Below are 22,648 nucleotides of genomic sequence, written 5' to 3'. Positions count from 1 at the left end.
CCGCTTAGGGTACTTTTACACTTGACTTTCCTGCCTAACCTACTATAATTCTGCACAAGATGCACTATCTGGGCAGAGGCCAGGAGGCCCCCTCTGGTAGGCGACCCTTGATGGGCAGGAGGCCCCTTCTGGATGTGAGGCACCTTCTCACAGGAGGCCCTATCTGGGCAGGAATCAAGAGGCCCCCTCTGGCAGGACATCCTTCATGGGCAGGAGGCCCCCGAGGCTCCCTCTGCACAGGAGGCCCCCTCTGGTAAGCGACCCTTGATGGGCAGGAGGCCCCGTCTGGCAGGGGACCTTTTATGCACAGGAGGCCCCTTCTGGATTTGAGGCACCTCTCACAAGAGGCCCTATCTGGGCAGGAATCAAGAGGCCCCCTCTGGCAGGAGATCATTCATGAGCAGGAGGCCCCCGAGGCTCGCTCTTCACAGGAGGCCCTTTCTGGACAGGAGCAGGAGGCCCCCTCTGGCAGGAAAGCCTTTATAGGCAGGAGGCCCCTCTGGCAGGACACCTTTTCTGCTTAGTAGGCCCCTTCTGCATGGGAGGCTCCCTTCTGCACAGATGGCCCTATCTGGGTGGGAGCCAGGAGGCCCCCTCTGGCAGGAAATCTTATACTGGGCAGGAGGCCCCGAGGTTTCCTCTACTTAGGGGCCCTTTCTGGGCCGGAGTCAGGGGGCCCCTCTGGCCTCTTGCAGGAGACCCTTTCTGGGCAGGAGGCCCTCTCTGGATGGGAGTCTCTCTCTGCATAAGAGGACATATCTTGGCAGCAGTCAGGAGGCCCCCTCTGCACAAAATGTCCTATCTGGGTAGGAGCCAGGAGGCCCCCTCTGGCAGGAGATCCTATATGGGCAGGAGGCCCCGAGACTCCCTCTGCACAGGAGGCCCTTTGTGGGCAGGAGCCAGGAGGCCCCCTCTGGCAGGAGACCCTTTATGGGCAGGAGTCCCCTCTGGCAGAGGACCTTTTATGCTTAGGAGGCCCCTTCTGGATGGGACGCTCCCTTCTGCACAGAGGGCCCTATCTAGGCAGGAGCCAGGAGGCCCCATCTGGCAGGAGCTCCTTTATGGGCAGGAGACCCCGAGGCTTCCTCTGCACAGGGGCCCTTTCTGGGCAGGAGTCAGGAGGCCCCTCTGGCCTCTTGAACGAGACCCTTTATGCCCTCTCCTGATGGAAGGCTCCCTCTGCACAAGAGGCCCCTTCTGGCAGGACTCTCTCTCTGGATCCCCTCTGGAAGGAGACCGTCTCTGGGAAAGAGGCCATCTCTGGATAGGAGGCCCCTCTTCACAAGAGGTCCTATCCGGGCAGCGCCTCGCCCTGGCAGGGCATTTTTCATAACGCGGCCTGGCAGAGGGGGGGGGGGGGTCGATGCGACCCCCCTCGCGATTGGATCCTATGGCACCTAGAAATACCAAATTTGGTAGGTAGGTGGCCCTCTTAAAATCCTCGTCCCTGTGCAAATTTGGTTGCTCTAGGTCAATATTTAGGGGTTTTTGGGAGGTATAATTGTAAAAAATTTGCTAAAACAGGTCAAAAGTTTTCGCTGATAACTTTTGATCTAATTAACCCGCGCCGGGCAGGTGCTCCGCGACTTCCGCGCCGGGCCGGGGGGGGGGGGTGTCTGAAAACCCCCCTTCTAACTCGGCTCCTGGGTCACGTAGCGACACGCGGTAAGCGGCATTCAAAAGAGCGTCCAAAATAAGTACGAAAACACTTCAGTCATTTTTTGGGTCAGGTCAAAGGTCAGGTTACCAGAGGTCACCAAAGGTAAAATGTTGGCTATTTCAACATTTTGGAAACTGCCAACGGCTAACTCGGGAACCGATAGAGCTACAGCGCCGCGGAAAAGCGCATTCGATAGCTCTTTTGACGCTCTTTCGCCAATATGTCCTCAGATTTGACCTCAGGTCAACGGTTTAGCCTCCAGAGGGCAAAAACTCCAAAAATAGCCGTTTTTTACGAACAGTGTTTTTCGGCAATAACTTCTGACTCAAAAAAGCCACGACATTACTTTTGCCAGAATCGTGTTCCTCTTGTCAAAACGCGTCGAATGAACTATAAGTTGACCTTGAAAAGTCAACTTAAAAATTTGACCTCAGGACCTGACCGGAAAAGGTCATGTTGCATATCAGTCGATCCGCATCGTCGAGCCGAACACATCTAAGGCGTTTTCATCGCTCTATCATGCCTCTATCAGAAGTTATTAGCAAAAAACTGTTAGATACTATTCGTGACCTGAGATGACCTCGGGGACATCTCAGAACGAGGGGTCACACTCCGGGTCACAGGTGCAATTTTCGGGTTCAGTGTGTCCATTTTACCTACATCCCGATGTTTGAGAGTGTCTAGAATGGCGTTCGTGCAAAACAGACGCCTTTCAATTTTCTCCCATTGAATTATAATAGAGAGGCCGCAAAATTGACCTGACCTTAGGTCACCGATATCGAAATTCCGAGATACACGTTTAATAGGTTTTTATACACGCTTTTATAGGATACACGAGATACACTGTTACTCTCATCAATCGCTGAAAGTTTCAAGGCAATCGTGCGGTCGGTGTAGCCATGACGAACATTCTAATTTGTTTCTGACCTGACCTTGAGAGACCTGGGTCTGAAATTTTCACAGCATGTGCGGAAAAGATGCACGAACAGGTGTGTTAAAAACGGCGGCGCGGAGCTGCGAAAAGCCGCCGGGGGGGGGGGGGGGGTGTTCAAACACCCCCCGGCCCGGCGCGGGTTAAGATAGAGCAAAACAAAAGCACCAGTGAACTCAGCACGTCAAGGCGTGTCGAATGATATACTTTTTTTGTTTGCTTAAGTGTACTTAAAAGTGTAGGTATTAAAGTGTACTTAAGTGCACAACTTAAGTAAAACTTAAGTCTTAGGAATGGTTGAAATGCTTAATGTTGCATATCATTCGACTCAGCTGTTCAAGAGGAACAGAATGATACCATTTTGAAACCTGTTCTATTATGTGACAAGTTATCGGCACAAACGTCATTTGACCTGAGTTGACCTCATTTGACCTGAACCTTAGATAAGTACACCAAACAAAGAAACACCGAGTGACATTATGTTAAGTACTGTGGTATCAAAGAACAAAAAGGATACAACGAAGCGGACATCTCTATATTTTCCGAATAGGAGTTATTTGAATATTTTCCCATAGGCTTAACATTACGACGTAATGACCCCTAACTGACCTCAGGTCAGTGACATAAAAAACGAACTACATATTATACAGCTCGGTGAACTTAGCACATCCTGAAAGTTTGAAGGAAATCAGTCCAAAACTGTGCGTTGGACAGGTACATAAAAAATTAAATTTGACCATAACCTTGTACCCGTTTTTCTGACATGGTGGCCTGACCCAAGGTCGACCGGACCTGAAATTTGCAGATCACATGAAAAAAGGTTGCCCCATAGGTTGTGCCAAATTTAGCGGCGTTGCGCGCCGCCAATTTTACGCTATCTTTGAAAAACCTTAGGGGGGGTCGCATCGACCCCCCTGCCAGGGTGAGGGTTAAGCTATACTAATAACGCTAAGAACGTCACCAAACATACAGAGGCCGTCAAAAAGTAAGCCATTTGGAGGCCCCCTCGATAGAGAAAAGGCCCCCTGGCAAGCGGAACACGGAGGCCCCTTTGAGCCCGGGCCCCCTCCCCTGGAAAATCCTGGGTGCGCCCCTGTATGGTAGAACTGGAATGATTCAGCGGCACCGAAAGAAATGTCCATCAAGACAGCTCATATTCAGTCCAGATTCAGCCAGGATTCAGCCCAGATTCGGGAAACCTCAGATCAAACTGAAACTTGCAGGCCGAGACGTACACAAACCACAGCCCTAGCCATTCGGTGGCAACCCCAGCGGTTTGACCTGCAGAGGTCAGCAAAGCTCACGTGATCAAAATTTGCACAACAGTTTGTGGCCCACCCAGTAGAGCTAGACCGCTAAAAACGACACCAATTGTCTTGCCAGCATGTAACCTTACTTTCCCTCTAGCTCATTTCCGGGTTATGTCGAAAATAAAGTTGCTCAGCGGTTCTCGAGTATAAAGATCGGCCGGATCCCAAACCAAAGCACATCATCGAGTAGATGAGACAGTAAGGTAGTGGTTTATTAAAATCGCTGTAAAATGAAAACCGTTTGGTATTTTTTCGTCATTTTTGCTTAGGCTGATGTGGAATAAGGAATTGAACAGTGTGAACAGTGAATTGAACTCTGAATAACCTTTTTTTTGAAAATTTCGAAAAGTTTTGAAAAAAATATGGCGTAAGATACGAAATACAGAAAAACGCACAATTTAAGTTGCTCGAAAAGGACCCTACCTGCAGCTGAACATAGTTGATTTTTTTTAAATAAATTTAGCTCGAATGTTTGAATTGACGGATTGACAGAGCCGGAGCCCACGCTAAGCAGAGCTTGTTGCGCAGACCCCGACCCCTACCGTCCGATCGCGTAATTCCGGGTAACGGGAGAAATTAGATGCCAAAGTTTTACGTGCCCTTCAAAGCCGGACACGGCCTGTCCCACTCAACTGACTTCAACTGGCTGCGGCTGCTCTCACCAATCGCAGACTATTCCCGTCAGGAGTCTCAAATATCGAGCGCCGTAGCGTTTCGAACCCGCGCTCTCACTACCGGGAGTCCAATGCTCTACCAACTGAGCTACGGGACAAGAAGTTTCAATAGCTTCGCTACTGGACCTATCGTTACTACGGTTTTACTTATAGGCTAAGCACATTTTTCATGACTATTATCTATTGTTAACGGTACTGCCGATTGCGTAACCAATTGTCTCAGAATCCCGATGTTGCCCACCTGGTTAAACCTCAACGGATATGCCAAGTAGCTGCTGATAATGGTGATGCGATGCACCCGAGAAGACTTACCGCCATCTACAGTGGCGCAGCCAGGATTTCGTTTCGGGGGGGTCATCGCTTCCAAAGCGGGCCCCCTAGTGTGCGGGCCCCCACCCATTTTTCAGAATCTCTCCATATTTCATACGCATTCTGCTGGGCGGGCCCCCTTTACCTGCACGATAACCCTGAGCGAGTTTGAATCAGAAAATTTGCATAGAACAGTAGCTCCAGTGGCGCAGCCAGGATTTCGTTTCGGGGGGGTCATCGCTTCCAAAGCGGGCCCCCTAGTGTGCGGGCCCCCACCCATTTTTCAGAATCTCTCCATATTTCATACGCATTCTGCTGGGCGGGCCCCCTTTACCTGCACGATAACCCTGAGCGAGTTTGAATCAGAAAATTTGCATAGAACAGTAGCTCGGTAATCACCCGGTCTTCACTTTTTACGCAAATTGACCACGACAGAAATATGTTACTATGACGTATGACTTCGTATCTTTCGAGTCCGATATGAGCCCCAATTCCGCAATATGCATAGCATATTACACCTTTTTGCACTCAAAATAGGCATCTTTTCATTCAATTTCGGCGAATTGCATTCAATTTTAGCGATCTCTCTATTCGAAGCAAATGAGAGATCGCTAAAATTGAATGCAATTCGCCGAAATTGAATGAAAAGATGCCTATTTTGAGTGCAAAAAGGTGTATATGCAATCGGAACTGTTGCCTGCTTCTGTCGCACAAGATTTAAAAGTAGCCCCATGTGCCTGGCCTAAGTCATCTATTGGCTGCTTAAATAAAATATAATAGCAAGGATATATAATAGCAATAAAATAGCAAGGAGCATAATAGCAAGGAAATATAATAGCAATAAAATAGCAAGGAAAGTAGCAGATAGTTGTCCACAGAGATTCGGTTGACACGTGGGCATGAATTGAAAATAGATTAAATCAGTTTTGCTGATAAATGGATGGATTTTCTCTTTTTTTGGAAGACAGTGCTAAAGTTAGTGTCACCTATTTTGTATGCTTTCTCAGGCTTTTGATATTGCAGCATCTATGGAGTGAATTTAACAGCAAGGTCAATCCCAGACAGATTCATCAATTCCCATAAGTCAAGCTTTTTTTCTGCTGGTAAGTGCTGGGAAGTATAGAGTATGTTGCAAATACTTCCTTCAAGTATGCATTAGAGTCACCAATTATTAATGATAATGTTCACACACATCAGCTTGCAAGATAACTTTACTCATAGAATGTAGTTAATATAATCATGTAAACTTTTTATAGGTGTGTAATCATGACCTAATTGACTGAGGTGCTTGCTGTTACTGTTAAAATTTGTGCCATAGGTGCTTGAAATGATTATATTCATTGAAAAGAAGGGAGTCATGATTGCCATGTTAATATTCATGCAATTTGAATTGTTCTCAAAATAGTGTAATCAATCATGCTTATTATAGCCATAGACTAAGACAATAACTAGATTGCTATTTTTGACGGGCCGGGCCGGGCTGGGCTTGGAATATTTGCCAAGAGCGGGCTACGGGCTGGGCCGGGCTCTGAACCCATGGGCCCGGGCCGGGCTGGGCTGGGGATTTTGGGGCCCGTGGCGAACACTGCCGTGCAGTATCTCGGTAACCGTGGGTCCGATCGGCACGAGGAACACAGTATCGTGCATGAGAATCGAACGGGCTATCGAATGGTGTGCGGTGCAGGGATGGCACGCGCCACGTGCACCCGTGAGGGCACTTATGCTTGAAAAATTGACGTTTTGGACGGATTCTGGACTTAATGCTATTTTTGGGTGACTGTCAGACGGAGCGGGTTCAAACAACGCTTGTTGGCAAGAGAAATGTACCTACCGCCTCTCATGGGAACATTGTGAAAAGCTAATTGATCAAAAACAAGGTGGAACAAATTGCTGGAGAAAATAGCATTTGCTTATGACTTACTTAATTACAAGGGTTTTGCTACATAACCTGGTATGTTTGACAATTGAAATGGGCATAGATTGGAAGAGCATTCAATTGTGACCAAGGTCCAATCATCGCTTTTGCATGACGAGCAACAATATTCTTAAGAATATAAATGTTTCAAACCTCTACATAGTAATTCATCGATGGCTTTCACTCTTCAATAACCTACGCCAACCTATGTCATGAAATACACTTGGCATGTTCTATAGTAGAACGCATGGTTATTATCAGACGGGTGCGTATTATTTAGGCCAGGGTTCATAATGTCCCGGGCAAAATGTGTCCAGTGCTCGAATTGGCCAGTGCCTTGAATTGGCCAGTGTTCACATTGTCCAGGGATTACATGGTCCAAAAGTGGCCAACTGGCTGCAGATAGGGTAAATTCAAAGAGGCCAGGGTTCATAATGTCCAGGGCACGATGTGTCCAGTGTTCAAAATGGCCGGGGTTCATAATGTCCAGGGCACGATGTGTCCAGTGTTCGAAATGGCCAGGGTTCATAATGTCCAGGGCACGATGTGTCCAGTGTTCAAAATGGCCAGTGCCTTGAATGGGCCAGAGTTCATAGTGTCCAGGGATTACATAGTCAACCCAACCCAACCAAACCTAACCTAACCTAACCTAACCTAACCTAACCTAACCTAACCTAACCTAACCTAACCTAACCTAACCTAACCTAACCTAACCTAACCTAACCTAACCTAACCTAACCTAACCTAAGGTAATGATGTTTGCCTACCAGGGATAAGGAAATAGTTTCTCGCATGAATAGATTGCAAGCAATAGTAAATCAAATATTTTTAGGTTAAGTGGTTATGCATCAGGCTTCAGGCCTTCGGCCTGAAGCCAGATACATAACCACTTAACCTAAAAATATTTGATTTACTATTGCCTGTAATCTCTCCTAAGGCATTGCCTTCGGCACTGCACTGCTTTGCATTGAGCTGATTCCGTGTTTTTTACATAATGACGTCACTTTCAGTGACTATGTAATCCCTGGACATTATGAACTCTGGCCCATTCAAGGCACTGGCCATTTTGAACACTGGACACATCGTGCCCTGGACATTATGAACCCTGGCCATTTCGAATACTGGACACATCGTGCCCTGGACATTATGAACCCTGGCCATTTTGAACACTGGACACATGGTGCCCTGGACATTATGAACCCTGGCCTCTTTGAATATACCCTATCTGCAGCCAGTTGGCCACATTTGGACCATGCAATCCCTGGACATTATGAACTCTGGCCCATTCAAGGCACTAGCCATTTTGACACTGGGCATAGCGTACCCTGGACATTATGAACCCTGGCCAGAATGAATGCTCCCCTTATCAGACACGAGCACCTCGATGCGATGGATATTTTTTCCCAAAACCAAAATGCTTAGCCGTCAAAAGGCAATCGAACGTAATGGATACATAACCCACAGACACAAGACCAACCAAACGCCCACCGATCGAAAATACCCCTTATTCGCGTTGCGAAGGAAGCGGGTCACCCTAGCGGGCCCCATTCACCCGGGGGCTCGGGCCCTATCCACATGGGGGACCAAGCCCTATCCATACGGGGGCCCGGGCCACGTTCACCTGGGCTCCGGGCCTCGTCCACCCGGGGCTCCGGGGCCCGCCCACCAGGGGGCCCGGGCCCCATCCAGCCGGGGGCCCGGGCCCCGTCCACCCGGGGCCTGGGGTCCGTACTCCCGGGGGCCCGGACCCATCCATCGGGGGGCCCTGGCCCCATCTACCCGGGGGGGCCGTGCCCCATCCACCTAAGGGGCCCGGGCCCGTTCTCCCGGGGCCCGGGCCCCATCCACCCGGGGGCCTGTGCCCTATCCACCCAGGGGCCCGTGCCCTATCCACCCAGGGGGCCCGGGCCCGTTCTCCCGGGGCCCGGTCCCCATCCAACCGGGGGTCCGGCCCCGTCCACCCGGGGCTCAGGGCCGTTCTCCCGGGGGCCCGGGCCCCATCCAGCCGGGGGCCCGGGCCCCCTCCACCCAGGGGGCCCGGGCCCGTTCTCCCGGAGCCTCGGGCCCCATCCACCCGAGGGGCCTGGACCCGTTCTCGCGGGACCCGGGGGTCCGGGCCCCGTCCACCCGGGGCCCGTTCTCCCGGTGGCTCGGATCCATCCACCGGGGCCCCATCCGCCGGGGGGCCCGGGCCCTATCCACCCGGGGGCCCGGACCCATCTACAGGGGGCCCGGGTCCCATCCACCCAGGGGGCCGGGCCCGTTCTCTCTCTCTCTCTCTCTCTCTCTCTCTCTCTCTCTCTCTCTCTCTCTCTCTCTCTCTCTCTCTCTCTCTCTCACTCTCTCTCTCGAGCGGGCCCCTGACAGAAATTTCGGGGGGGTCAGCTGACCCTCTGACCCCCCCTGGCTGCGCCACTGGCCATCTACCTGAAGTGCATCGAACGTTCGACATAAGTAACACCGGTGAATCGGTGGTGGTCATAAACGTGCAGTGGGTTCATGGTAGGTACTTTTAAGCAGCAAGGAATATTTACATGCTCGTAGGGTAACATAATGACCCTTTAGCTGGTGACCAAACTACAAACACCAAACCCTGGTTAGGAGATATTTCGTCAATAACTCCCGATCAAATTTAGCTAGGAGTCGGGAAAGCCGCCATTGGACTTTGGAAGACCTGCCGAATCGAATGATGTGCGATATGACATCCTTCGACAAACTTTGGCCTGAGTGGCTTTGGCCTGACCTTTAACCCGCGCCCCACTGGGGTCTGTGTATAAAACGCCCTACTGGGGGGGGGGGGGCTATTCATAGCCCCCCCCCTCCTAACTCTGAAACTACTGGGCCGATCGTCAAAATTCAAACGGCGTCTGATAGCCCCGGAAAAACTGTCGAGCGAAACCTAATTTCATTGACCTCGAGGTCACCGATGACGTCACAGGTCAGGTCAAAGTAAAAATTATCAGCACTTTGGCTTGTTCACATTTTGGGCTCTGGCCGCCGTCTTACAAGTCAGATCAGGCTCATTTTTGGTTTCCACACTCGTGAGCAGATGCTCTAGATACCTTGAGGGTACCAAACTTGTACTTTGATTTTCAGGTCAGGGTCAGGTCATCACAGGTCACGAAAATATTATATCATGCGTCGGTCACGTGACACATGTTTTATGGTCCATTTAGGCCATATATTTCGAATTTGATGTCGTGTGTGTCATTCAAGGTCATTTTGAGTCGAAATTAGCTTAGGTCAGGTCACTTTCAGGTCAAAAAAGGTCAAATTTTGAAGTTGAAATTTTTCAACAAAAAAGGTGTCTATTGGATGCAGTTTGAGCTCAGGAACACGATGGTGCCATTTATATTGGTGTACGATGCCAAATACGTACTGAAAAATTGATTTGAAAAATTAATAATTGTGAATTTTTTGCAATAATTCGTATAACTTGGCCATTTTTGAAGATATTTAGCTAAAACTTGCTAGAGTTAGTCATAATCATGCGTTCTGTCACATATATTCCGGTTTTTTCGAAAAGTCTAAAACTTTTTGAAAAAAAATATAAAAATATAAATTTTGAATATTATTATATAAAATTTTCGAAATTTTCAAAATTTTGAAAATCCGAGATAGCAGTTTGATAGCGCGGTCAATTCTGAGTCCTGTCATGCAAAGAAATTGGATCTAGCTTAAAAACTGAGCTCTTGGGAGCGATTGCCGTGGTTCAATGTTTTGCGTCGAAATCGGACGAACATGACGTCACTCTGACGTCATTTCCGGCCGACCTATGGTAGCTACGAAGTTCAAATTTTGACACAAGGTGTCAAATTGATGCAGCCGAAGGTACCTACTGAGAGTTTGGCGTCGATTCGTCAAGCGGTTTGGAAGTTATTGCAGAAAAACGGGAGGGGGGGCTATAAATAGCCCCCCCCCCCAGTGGGGCGCGGGTTAACCTAGGTCAACACCAAGTTGATCTCACTCAATAATATGTATGCCATTCGACGCGCCGGAGCGTGGCGAACACGATGCTGCCAAAATCCTGGTTCTGCGACCATTTTTGGCGAAGGTATTTAGGTACCAACAGCTGAAGCCGTACATACCATGGGGCACTTCAGCTGACCGGGATCAGGGTCGGAGTGACTTGAACCCGGGCTCTGTCACCAGCCAGCAGTCGGTGTCGGAGTGACTCGAACCCGGGCTCTGTCACCAGCCAGCAGTCGGTGTCGGAGTGACTTGAACCCGGGCTCTGTCACCAGCCAGCAGTCGGTGTCGGAGTGACTCGAACCCGGGCTCTGTCACCAGCCAGCAGTCGGTGTCGGAGTGACTTGAACCCGGGCTCTGTCACCAGCCAGCAGTCGGGGTCGGAGTGACTCGAACCCGGGCTCTGTCATCAGCCAGCAGTCGGGGTCGGAGTGACTCGAACCCGGGCTCTGCCACCAGCCAGCAGTCGGTGTCGGAGTGACTCGAACCCAGTCGGGGTCGGAGTGACTTGAACCCGGGCTCTGTCATCAGCCAGCAGTCGGGGTCGGAGTGACTCGAACCCGGGCTCTGTCACCAGCCAGCAGTCGGTGTCGGAGTGACTCGAACCCGGGCTCTGTCATCAGCCAGCAGTCGGGGTCGGAGTGACTCGAACCCGGGCTCTATCATCAGCCAGCAGTCGGGGTCGGAGTGACTCGAACCCGGGCTCTGTCACCAGCCAGCAGTCGGTGTCGGAGTGACTCGAACCCAGTCGGGGTCGGAGTGACTTGAACCCGGGCTCTGTCATCAGCCAGCAGTCGGGGTCGGAGTGACTCGAACCCGGGCTCTGTCACCAGCCAGCAGTCGGTGTCGGAGTGACTCGAGCCCGGGCTCTGTCATCAGCCAGCAGTCGGTGTCGGAGTGACTCGAACCCGGGCTCTGTCATCAGCCAGCAGTCGGTGTCGGAGTGACTCGAACCCGGGCTCTGCCACCAGCCAGCAGTCGGTGTCGGAGTGACTCGAACCCGGGCTCTGCCACCAGCCAGCAGTCGGTGTCGGAGTGACTCGAACCCGGGCTCTGTCATCAGCCAGCAGTCGGTGTCGGAGTGACTCGAACCCGGGCTCTGTCACCAGCCAGCAGTCGGTGTCGGAGTGACTCGAACCCGGGCTCTGTCATCAGCCAGCAGTCGGGGTCGGAGTGACTCGAACCCGGGCTCTGCCACCAGCCAGCAGTCGGTGTCGGAGTGACTCGAACCCAGTCGGGGTCGGAGCGACTTGAACCCGGGCTCTGTCATCAGCCAGCAGTCGGGGTCGGAGTGACTCGAACCCGGGCTCTGTCATCAACCAGCAGTCGGGGTCGGAGTGACTCGAACCCGGGCTCTGTCATCAGCCAGCAGTCGGGGTCGGAGTGACTCGAACCCGGGCTCTGTCATCAGCCAGCAGTCGGGGTCGGAGTGACTCGAACCCGGGCTCTGCCACCAGCCAGCAGTCGGTGTCGGAGTGACTCGAACCCGGGCTCTGTCACCAGCCAGCAGTCGGTGTCGGAGTGACTCGAACCCGGGCTCTGTCACCAGCCAGCAGTCGGTGTCGGAGTGACTCGAACCCGGGCTCTGTCACCAGCCAGCAGTCGGTGTCGGAGTGACTCGAACCTGGGCTCTGTCACCAGCCGGCAGTACCAGCACAGCGCTGTACCTTCTCAGTTCGGGACGGAAGAGTGGCAGTTACCTCTGTCCTCTGGACATTCCATGGATGGAATCAACACGACAAAGAAACCGAGTGTGTGCTCGAATCAGCGAGTGTGGCTTGTGCTTACCTTATCTGATTGTTTGCTATAACTGATCGTTTCTTCTTTTTCAGATGTGGACAAACCTCGGCGACCTTACCTTATTGCTGAAATGTGAGCCCCTTGCTCAGGAACATGAAACACAGAAGTTTTGAAATGTTTTACTGCCTTGTTTTCTTCACCCTTTTTGAATTCAGCTTAGGTTCAGAATCTGCGAGAAGGCAACCCTAACTTTTGAAGGTAAGAATGTCATTGCCCAATGCCCGTCTCAAATTCACTGTGACAAAACTACGGGAACGGGCGGGGTCGGAGCAATGGCTTCCTAAAGGACATTTTAGCATGCATGCACTTATATGTCACAGACATTTTAGCACTTTGCTTAGAGCAGAAGATGTAGAACACATAGGTGGCGGAACGGGAAAGGCACCGGGGCACCGTGCCCCCCCCCCTTTGATTTTGACATTTTAACTTTCGCCCTATGGGCGTTGCATGGAAAAAATGGGACCAAAAGTCGGCAGTGCCCCCCCCCCCCCCCCCTTAATTGAAGGTGTTCCGCCGCCACTGGTAGAACATTGACAATTTAACATGCTGGTTTCTCTCAGCAACCATAGGTACCTTTATTTTCTTGGCAGTGGTTATCTAGCCGGTGGCACGCCTTTGTTGCTAACGTTAATGATTTGAACGTGTGCTCGTGTTTCATGTAGGTTGCCCCTCGATAGGCACATGTCATGTGTGCCCGTTTCCCGGGTAGGGATCGCTCTTACCGTTCGCTGATAGAATGTGGGATATATCGCCGACCGCCGTCGGGCGCACTGTCTGACTGTGCTGCGTCCTGTCAGCAGTTCTGTCGTGATATCGTGGCCACCCGCGGCGATACGCCGGGCGCTGCTCCGTATAGGGAGCTGCCAATGTATACTGTATAGGCATAGGGGCGGGACATGTGAGCAGTGTGCCATCTATGCAGTGTCTCTACTGACTGCCACCGACCGGTGCTGTGTTCACAGGCTGAGGGAGACCGCACTATGGCCGAATCCGTCAAGGTGCTGGTCCGATGTCGGCCCATGAACAGTCGAGAGAAGGGTCTCAACTGTGAGGTGAGTGGACTCGCCCCAGTCACGGGTGACACGCTGCTGAGTGCTGACCCGTCCGGGCCAGGCACTGGTTATAACGCCACCGGTATTTGCCTCCGACTCGTGTTCCCGTTGCTGTGTTAAGTGGTCCTTTGGTACTTACACGCTGTTTGTGAACCTGTGATGCGCGGCAGTCATCACGTCATATCAGTGCCGGCCAGTCGCAGGGCTTTCGCCGGGTGGGGCGGGGGTATTATGACGTTGAATTGCTCCTGGCCGGGTGGGGGTTTTGTCAGGGGCCGGCCGAGGCAATGTCATTGCACTGGTTGGTCGCCGGGCGGGAGAAATGTCACTGCGCCGGGTCGGGACAATGGGCAATGTCACGGGTGCAGGGGGAGGTAATGTCTAATGTCACAGTCCTCTGGGCGGTCGCCGGCCGGGGGTAATGCCTCAGTGGGCTGGGCGGCTGCCGGCCGGGGGTTACGTCAGTGCACGGGGCGGGGTAATGTCACAGTCCTCTGGACGGTCGCCGGCCGGGGGTAATGCCTCAGTGGGCTCTGACGTTCGCCGGCCGGGGGTAATGCCTCAGTGGGCCGGGCGGTTGCCGGCCGTGGGTTATGTCAGTGCACAGGGCGGGGTAATATCACAGTCCTCTGGACGGTCGCCGGCCGGGGGTAATGCCTCAGGGGGACGGGCGGTTGCCGGCCGTGGGTTATGTCAGTGCACAGGGCGGGGTAATATCACAGTCCTCTGGGCGGTCGCCGGCCGGGGGTAATGCCTCAGGGGGACGGGCGGTCGCCGGCCGGGGCAATGTCACGGCGCGGCGCCGCGGCGCGCTGTGCTATTGGTGGTCACCATCGACCGGCCAGCGGCGCCCGCTCCGATCGACCGTAAACAGTCGTGTGTGTGTGTGTGAGTGTGTATACCAGTGCACTGCGCCCGGCCTGCCGGTCCGACCGGGCCGGGCCGGGCCGGCCGACAGTCCCACGGCCGGCCTGCGACCTTTGCAGCGCCGACCGCCGACGAATCGATGTGTAATGTCGCCCCTGGGCCCGCCGAATCATTTGTATGTATGTGCGCACTGCAATGGAGTAGGGTGCCCTGTGGTGCGTGCTGAAATGTGCTACTTCTTTGATACGTGGCACGCTCACGTTTGACGGGCAGCTTTGGTGCAGGCCGCCTGAAACGTACTCGGGCCAACTGCTGTTCAGGCGAAATCACGTGACTTCTCTGGATGTGGGCTTTCCCGCAACAATAACAATTCCAATTTGCCTCCCTATAGAGCAGTATAGGCTATATCCTGACCGGGGCGATAGTATCGGTTGCCCTGCGCCCGTCACCTGTTGTCCTGCCTGGGCCCCGGGCCCGGTGGCCGGTGGTCGGTGGCCGGCGCTCCGCTGGTCACCGTTTGAGACCGCCTGGGAGCGGACTTCGCTCATCGATTGGCGCGGAGTGTGTGCCATTGAAGCAGCTGCAGAAGGCTACGGCCACCGAGGCCCCAGCCCGGTTTGTGAGCCGCCTGTGCAGCGGACCACGCACGCGGTGGAGGGAGGGGAGGGGCGGCGGCTGGGTAACCCCAGCGATGGGTGGTGGCTGAGCCGATACACACGGGTTCTGGGGCCCGGCCCGGTCCCACAGTGACCGGTGGCTGAGCCGACACACACAGTCACTGGGGCCCGGCCCGTTTCCCGCTACCATCCGACCTTGGCCGAGGGTGTGCTCTGCCTTGCTCTGCTTCGGCATGTTTCCTGGCTAGTCCTCGCACCATGTGGCCATTACTCAAAGCAAGGTACACGCGAATATTCGCCATTGGCCAGCGCGCAGGACCATACGGTTACGTAACGCTCCTGAAGTCGTGCTTTATTTAATTGAAGCCGCAAGACAATTGGACGGATCCTTTTGGACTGTATGTTACGGCCGTGCTGAGTGAACCATGTTTCAGTTGGAAATTTATGGGGTGGTGCTTTTGCATGGAACGGCCTCTGGCGGTACTGTCACGGTTTCCAGCACGGCTACTGAAGTCAGCGCTGGTATATCCTATCATGATTCAGGGACGGCGGACGGTGGCTCGGGAAACGCCCGGCTGGCACCATTGGTGTGGAAGGACGTGACGTTGTTACTATCGGCACCGGCCGACACTACCCGCGGAAAGTTGTACAGGATCGCTCACTTTGTCGTCCTCACTTGATCGGCGGAGAGAGATGATTATCTCCAGATAAAGTCCAGAACTCGGCTTTGGCCAGTCTGACTTTGGTCTTTTTGCCGCTTTCGACGGGATTGGCTTGCACCGATCAGTGCCACAGTCTGCCCAATGGCCACGTTACAAGCCAGATAAAGTCGGTGGGTGGTTTGTCGTATCCGGCCATGCAGTTAATGACGAGAGAAAATAAAGAGTTGACTTTATCATGATCCCTCCTCTGACAGTAGCCCCTCCCTGCTTTGACAGTAGCGGTAACTAAATAGTTTTCTGTATTGCGTTGTTCTCCATCGGTCCGCAGATTGACCCCCCTACCGCCGTCAGTCCCGCTGACCCTCCCCCTCCCCTGCTGTCCGTGCTCAGGTGGTGGTGTTCATGGAACCGAGCGTGATGCAGGTCTCCATCGTCAACCCGGCTACTGACAGTTGTACTGACCCCTTCCCCCCTCCCCCTCCCCTCCTGTCCGTGCTCAGGTGGTTGTGTTCATGGAGCCGAGCGTGATGCAGGTCTCCATCGTCAACCCGGCCGACAAGAACGCGCCGCCAAAGTCCTTCACCTTCGACGGCGTCTACTACATGGACTCCATCACCGAGAACATCTACAAGGACATGGCCTACCCGCTGGTCGAGGGCACCCTCGAAGGCTACAACGGCACCATCTTCGCCTACGGACAGACCGGCTGCGGCAAGTCGTTCTCCATGCAGGGCATCAAGGACCCGCCCACGCAGGTCGGCCTCATCCCGCGCGCGTTCGAGCACATATTCGACGTCACCTCCACCTCGGACGAGTCCAAGTTTCTGGTGAGTACGTACAGGCCCGGGGTGACCGGGCCGGGTCGGCCGCTCGGCCGTGCTCCTCGGTGACGGGGGCAGAGGAGGCGGGGGATTTGGCGTGCCTGACTGGCTAGATGGAGGGGGAGGGGCTCCAAACGTAGATAATTGCTTAAAGTAATTGAACTTAAAAGACGGAAAGATACTATTATTTTCTGCTGTATGACTCACAGCTGTTTGCCATTGTCGCACTTAATTTGATGTGCTCATGCGTCGGAATGTTGAATAAAAACATTTTTACGTTGCCCTCAGAATAAATTGGTCACTGTTGTTATGAAATGCCTTGACTTCACATATACAATCCAGCAGCATTTGTCACCCGGCATGTCTGCGGCACCGACGGCACCCTTGCTGTATGTATCCGACGCCCACACGTCTGTTCCGGCAGGTGCACGGCTCCTACCTGGAGATCTACAACGAGGAGATCCGCGACCTGCTGGGCGTCGACTCCAAGAAGAAGATCGAGTTGAAGGAGCACCCGGAGAAGGGCGTCTACGTGCAGGACCTGACCAAACACCCGGTGGCCAACACCAAGGAGTGCGAGGCGCTCATGGCCAAGGGCTGGAACAACCGCTCCGTCGGCGAGACGCTGATGAACAAGGACTCGTCGCGCTCGCACTCCATCTTCACCATCTTCATCGAGATGATCACGCCGGCCAAAAAGCCGGGCGCCAAGGACAACATCCGCGCCGGCAAGCTGAACCTGGTCGACTTGGCCGGCTCCGAGCGACAGGGAAAGACGGGTGCGTGCCGGCCGCTGGGGCCGAGGCGTTTTCACATGTGTGGTAGCAATGTGAGTGTATACTGGTTGGGCGCCGTGATAACGGTGGATGTCGGCCGCGTCTCCGGCAGGTGCCACCGGCGATCGTCTGAAGGAGGCCACCAAAATCAACCTGTCGCTGTCCGCGCTGGGAAACGTCATCTCAGCGCTGGTCGACGGCAAGAGCAAACACATCCCCTACCGAGACTCCAAACTGACCCGACTGCTGCAGGTAAAACACTGAGCTACAGACTCGCATCTCTTACCGAGACTCCAGACTGACCCGACTGCTGCAGGTAAAACACTGAGCTACAGGCACATCTCTTACCGAGACTCCAAACTGACCCGACTGTTACAGGTAAAACGCTGAGCTACAGATACAAAACGTACCGGGACTCCAAACTGACCCGACTGCTGCAGGTAAAACACTGGGCTACAGACTCAAAAATGCACCGAGATGTCAGGCTACGAAGCATTTTTATAACATAACATGACTGGGGATATTTGTGCGTTTCCAATCGCTTGGTTGCAATATTGCGCGTTCTGCTATTGGGTGTTATTGCAAACTGCAGTCTTATGCGTCCAGTGCCTGTCATTCGGAACTCTGCAGTGTTAGGCTTCCCATCTGGCTTCCCCTTCTGACTTCATATACGCCGGGTCTTTAACCCGGCAGTTGCTGGGGTATTTCGCCACCCACCGTTTGCTGGGGGGGGGGGGGCGTTAAACGCCCCCAGCCGATAACTCGAGAACCAATAGGCGCAGCGAAACGCACGAGGCGGCAAACGAAAGAACGCGACGAGACGCTTCAGATGAGTACTTCAAAGTTGAATTTTGAGGTCACAGGTCGGGTCAAGGTCAGGTCAAACACCTGAAATCGGGCTTTCAGTAGCATGGACTTCAGGACTTCGCAAAGGGCGCCTCTCGTCAGAAACTCTGTCAAAACGGTGCACAATCCATCATATAAGGCCTACAAGAGTGTCAGCTCCATGTAGGGGTCAGTCAAGCATAGGTCAGGGTCAAGGTCAGGTCAACCGGGTAGGCACATATCCCCGAAAATCAAAACTGATATTCGCAGCCTATGACACATGTTTTATGGGTAATTTGGGCCGTAGAACACGATGGTGACATTCACTTTATCATATGTGTACGTGTTTGGCTCAAAAAGTTCAATTTAAAAAAATTCATGTATCATGGTCGTGAAGTAGTCACGAGAAATTGTCAAGATTCAGTTCAAGATTTTGGAAAATGCGGAACTATAATCAATAATCGAAGATAGCCCTTTAATTGTTCGTGGTATTGGCATTCTAATGGCCTTTACGGCATGTCTTTGTCTATTCTGTGATTTTATATGATTTTTTGAACATATGCCGTTTTTGGTCGAAAACTCAGAAATCATGACGTCACTAAAACCTCGATATCTCAAAAAATTTTCGACCGATTTTTTGAAACTTTGTCACAATTAACTTCAATCAATTCCCTTCAGGTACCCAAAATTTGGCGCGCCGTTTTTATGCTATGGCCCGGCGAAAAAAGTGGGGGCGTTTAACGCCCCCCCCCCCCCCCCAGCAACTCGCGGTGAACATGTTTTTGACAGCCTTATTGTAGATCATGGGTAATGAGCGCTCATTTGTGCAGTGTGCAACTGCATGGTGCAGCGGTTAATGTGAGGATGGACGCTAAATTATTGACATTATCGTGTCCACTGCCTAATGAAGTGTGCAGCGTCCAAGAAGCCGCACAGCTGAAATTTATGGCCGGTTTGGCAGACGGTAAGAACTAGAGATGTCAATCAGATACCAACTTTTTGGTATACCGATACCAAACCGATACCAACTTGGTATTTGGTATTTCAATCCTAATGTGTTTGGTATTTTGTTGGTATCATAAGCCCTCACTAATGTATAAGAGGCTAATAAATCGGTAAAAAGTTGGTATTTCCCTCAGTTTCCCAAGTTGGTTTGGTTTCGGTATTTTCCCGTGGTTTTGGTTGGTATTTGGTTTGGTATCGGTATTCCGATTTTCCGTAATTGACATCACTAGTAAGAACTAAGAAATGATGCGTTTCCGCACGCACTGATGTCATTGCTTGACTAGCCCGCGCATGACGGGTATATTCCATTACGCGATTGACTAGGGGGGGGGGAGGCTGTGTAGACCCCCTCCTATCTCCGAATGCACTGGTTGGATTGCCAAAATTCAAACGGTGTTGTATAGTCCCGGAATAAACTGTCGAAAGGAACCCACACCTGGCTCTGGCCGCCGCCATGTAACAGTAGCGGCGGAACACCTTCAATTAAAGGTAGACTGCCACCTTTTTTTCACAAAACGGTTTTCACTAGAGCTGAGCCACCTATGTCCCAGACTGAAGTCGGTTTTCCGAAATTCGAACCCGTTTGCGAGAAATCGGAGACCAAAGTTCAGTTTGATGCCATTTTTTTAGTCCAAGAAAACCGACATCTCTACTGTTTATCGATAACTTTGAAACATGAATTTTCTTATCTTTTGGTAAATATATGTCAAAACTTTGATTGTTTCGAGATCAGAGAAGAATTTTGGAGTGTCAAAATAAAAGTTAAACTTATATATTCAGTAGTTCATTTTTCCAAAAAAGTGTGGGAAATGGGGTTTAACATGGGCCAGACCCATTTCAAATGAGCCATTATTTTTAAATGTTTTACGAACTTAAATGCAAAATAAATTAAACATGGCCAATTTCTTATGAAATCATATATTAGTTAATCATAAAATACCTTACTTTTTCAAATAAAATGTAATAATCTTATGACCTTGAAGTCTAGTGATGTGTAAACATTGTCGCTAGACATTAACCGATTGATAATTGTATGATAATCGACAATTTTTTTTTCGCGATTCACGTGATGATACTTTGTCAGGTGAATTCTAAAATTTTGTTTTGTCCAGGGAATAAATCATAGGCCGATCTGAGAAAACTTTTTGAAGGTGGCAGTCTTCCTTTAAGGGGGGGGGGGGGGCACTGCCGACTTTTGGTCCCATTCTTTCCATGCAACACCCATAGGGCTAATGTTAAAATGCCCAAATCGAAGGGGGGCACGGTGCCCCGGTGCCCTCCCCGTTCCGCCGCCTATGCCATATAATTCACATCATATTCATGTTTAATATACACACTCATAAGTGCAATATCGCAGATATTCTCTGGGTACCAAGCTTGTGCTCTGTATGTTTCAGGTCAAGGGTGAGTCAGCCTAGGTCACATATGGTCAAGGAAATCAGAGCTTTTATAGGTCATACGACACCGGTTTTATGGTCCATTTTGGGACATATAAATCGAAAATGGCATCGTCAAGGTCAGGTTTGTGCCACGGCCTGTTTGAATTCACGTTCAAGTCAGAGAGTGCAGCTGTGTGCGATTATCGAGTTACCTCGTACTAAGGTTTACGCAAACTCATTATACCATAGTTACCATCCCGTGATCGGGGCATTGTGTTACGTTCATAGCAGCCATGTCCTGCGCGGTACCGACACCGTCCTGAGCTCGTACGACCGTGAGCCACTTCACGGTGTGGGAGTCTGTCGCCCCTCCGCAGTCGGTTATAGCGCAGACCGCCGACACCATACCCTTCCAACACGCCCGTGTCGTTCCCCGTAACTGGGTCAGTCGGCAGGCACCGTCCTGTCCTCATTCCGCCCTGCGGTGAAACGCGGCGCCCTCACCCGGCCCGCAGTGTGGCCCGCATCCCCGCCCGGCCCCGCCCGCCCGGTACAGAGTTGTGCAGTAACAGGTGTAGTTACTTATTCACAATGCAGCGCCACAGTCCCCAGCTATTCGCCGGCTGCACGGCCTCAGCAGCCAGCTTCTGGCGATATCACGTCAGGCTGCGGGGTAGGGGGCCGATTTGGTGCTGAACGTTAGACGCGATCCATTTATCATGTCGTCGCCGACCACGGCTCCAATTCTAAATGGATGAGAGGGGTTTGCCGTCAATCTGATCGTTATCCCTGGCTGCCCCGACGCTGCCGACCGATGACCATTGGCCGCTGGTGCGTGAAAAGACAATAGGATTAATGTGTGGCAGACTATTCTATCAGCCTAATGTGCACAATGGTGTGGCCGTGCTAAAACGTTAGATAGTTGATTATCCGTGCGTCTTTTTCAATTGCTCGTTTCCGATTTCGGTTATCCTAGCTGATTGCATGGTCAGCCCATAAAGTTTCCGAGTCCGGTGATAGCAGTGTTCCGCGGTCAGCGTATACCGATTGTCCCGTGTTAGCCCGTTTGACCGGTTCACAGGACTCTCTGGGAGGCAACACCAAGACGATGATGGTGGCCTGCCTGTCGCCAGCCGACAACAACTACGACGAGACGGTCAGCACCCTGCGCTACGCCAACCGCGCCAAACAGATCAAGAACAAGCCCAAGATCAACGAGGACCCCAAGGACACCCTGCTCAGGGAGTACGCCGAGGAGATCAAGAAGCTCAAGGAGCAGCTAGAGTCGGCCGGCGGGCCCGCCCAGGTCAAACTCGAGAAAGGTGAGCGGCCTGGCCGGCGGCCAGTGGACTGTAAGTGTAGTCAGTAGTGACGTGGGTTAGTCCGTGGCGTGGTGGTACTGTGGCTGCCTAGATGGCGTGGTGTATTGGCGTGGATAATGTTACTCGTCGTGACTGGTTTTATTAGTTGTGTGCAATACTTTTGTTAAAAGGATCAGCAACAAAACAAACGTCATTTAAAGGGACTATCCCACCTTCTAAAATGTTGTTACAACCAGTTAAATTGCGCCCGACTTTATAGATTGGATGACCAGGAACACGGTTCTGGCATTTATTTTTCATTAAACATCTTAGACTTCCCATATTCCAAACACAAACTTTCAAATATGTGACGTCACAGCCCAAAATTACCTCCTTCCCCAGGCCACATTACTGTCATAAAGTTGATTCTTTTTACTCTGTTAGGCACCACAACAAAGTTCAGACCAAGTTTTAAGCGATTTTTCAACGAACAAACCCATTTAAATCAGAATGACTAAACGAGGTGACGTCACACTAACGGTCGCTCCATGTTGAAGATAGGGCCTTGCGCAAGGCCCATTTTCAAATGAAAGGAACGAATTTCTTCAACACCAAGAGGCCGCGGGGGTTGCAACCTAGATAGATAGTGGTTTCTGAACCTCGCCGCAAACTTGGCTATCTCAACTCAAACCCCAATGTTAAAGGTGGGATAGTCCCTTTAAACAAAAAAAAAAAAACATTCGATGCACTGCAGCTAAAGACACCATTTCTGCAC

The 22,648-nt window shown here is 51.8% G+C and overlaps 1 protein-coding gene across 1 annotated transcript in view; it reads left to right on the top strand.

Moving 5' to 3' along the window:
- LOC122367414 (osmotic avoidance abnormal protein 3-like) overlaps window positions 1-22,648 on the top strand; it is a 37,456-nt gene that overhangs the window by 1,160 nt on the left and 13,648 nt on the right. Inside the window, exons 2-7 of the mRNA XM_043340458.1 lie at window positions 12,601-12,766; window positions 13,531-13,620; window positions 16,267-16,593; window positions 17,012-17,366; window positions 17,476-17,615; window positions 21,654-21,894. Of these exons, the coding sequence (XP_043196393.1) occupies window positions 13,549-13,620; window positions 16,267-16,593; window positions 17,012-17,366; window positions 17,476-17,615; window positions 21,654-21,894 (1,135 nt within the window). The 5' untranslated portion in view covers window positions 12,601-12,766; window positions 13,531-13,548. The remainder of the gene's footprint in view (window positions 1-12,600; window positions 12,767-13,530; window positions 13,621-16,266; window positions 16,594-17,011; window positions 17,367-17,475; window positions 17,616-21,653; window positions 21,895-22,648) is intronic.

This window comes from Amphibalanus amphitrite, unplaced genomic scaffold, assembly GCF_019059575.1.
Source record: "Amphibalanus amphitrite isolate SeventyFive unplaced genomic scaffold, NRLGWU_Aamphi_draft 000868F_arrow, whole genome shotgun sequence".
NCBI classification, from domain to species: domain Eukaryota; kingdom Metazoa; phylum Arthropoda; class Thecostraca; order Balanomorpha; family Balanidae; genus Amphibalanus; species Amphibalanus amphitrite.
Note: the sequence above shows the minus strand (reverse complement) of the source record. Positions and strands in the feature narration are given on the sequence as shown.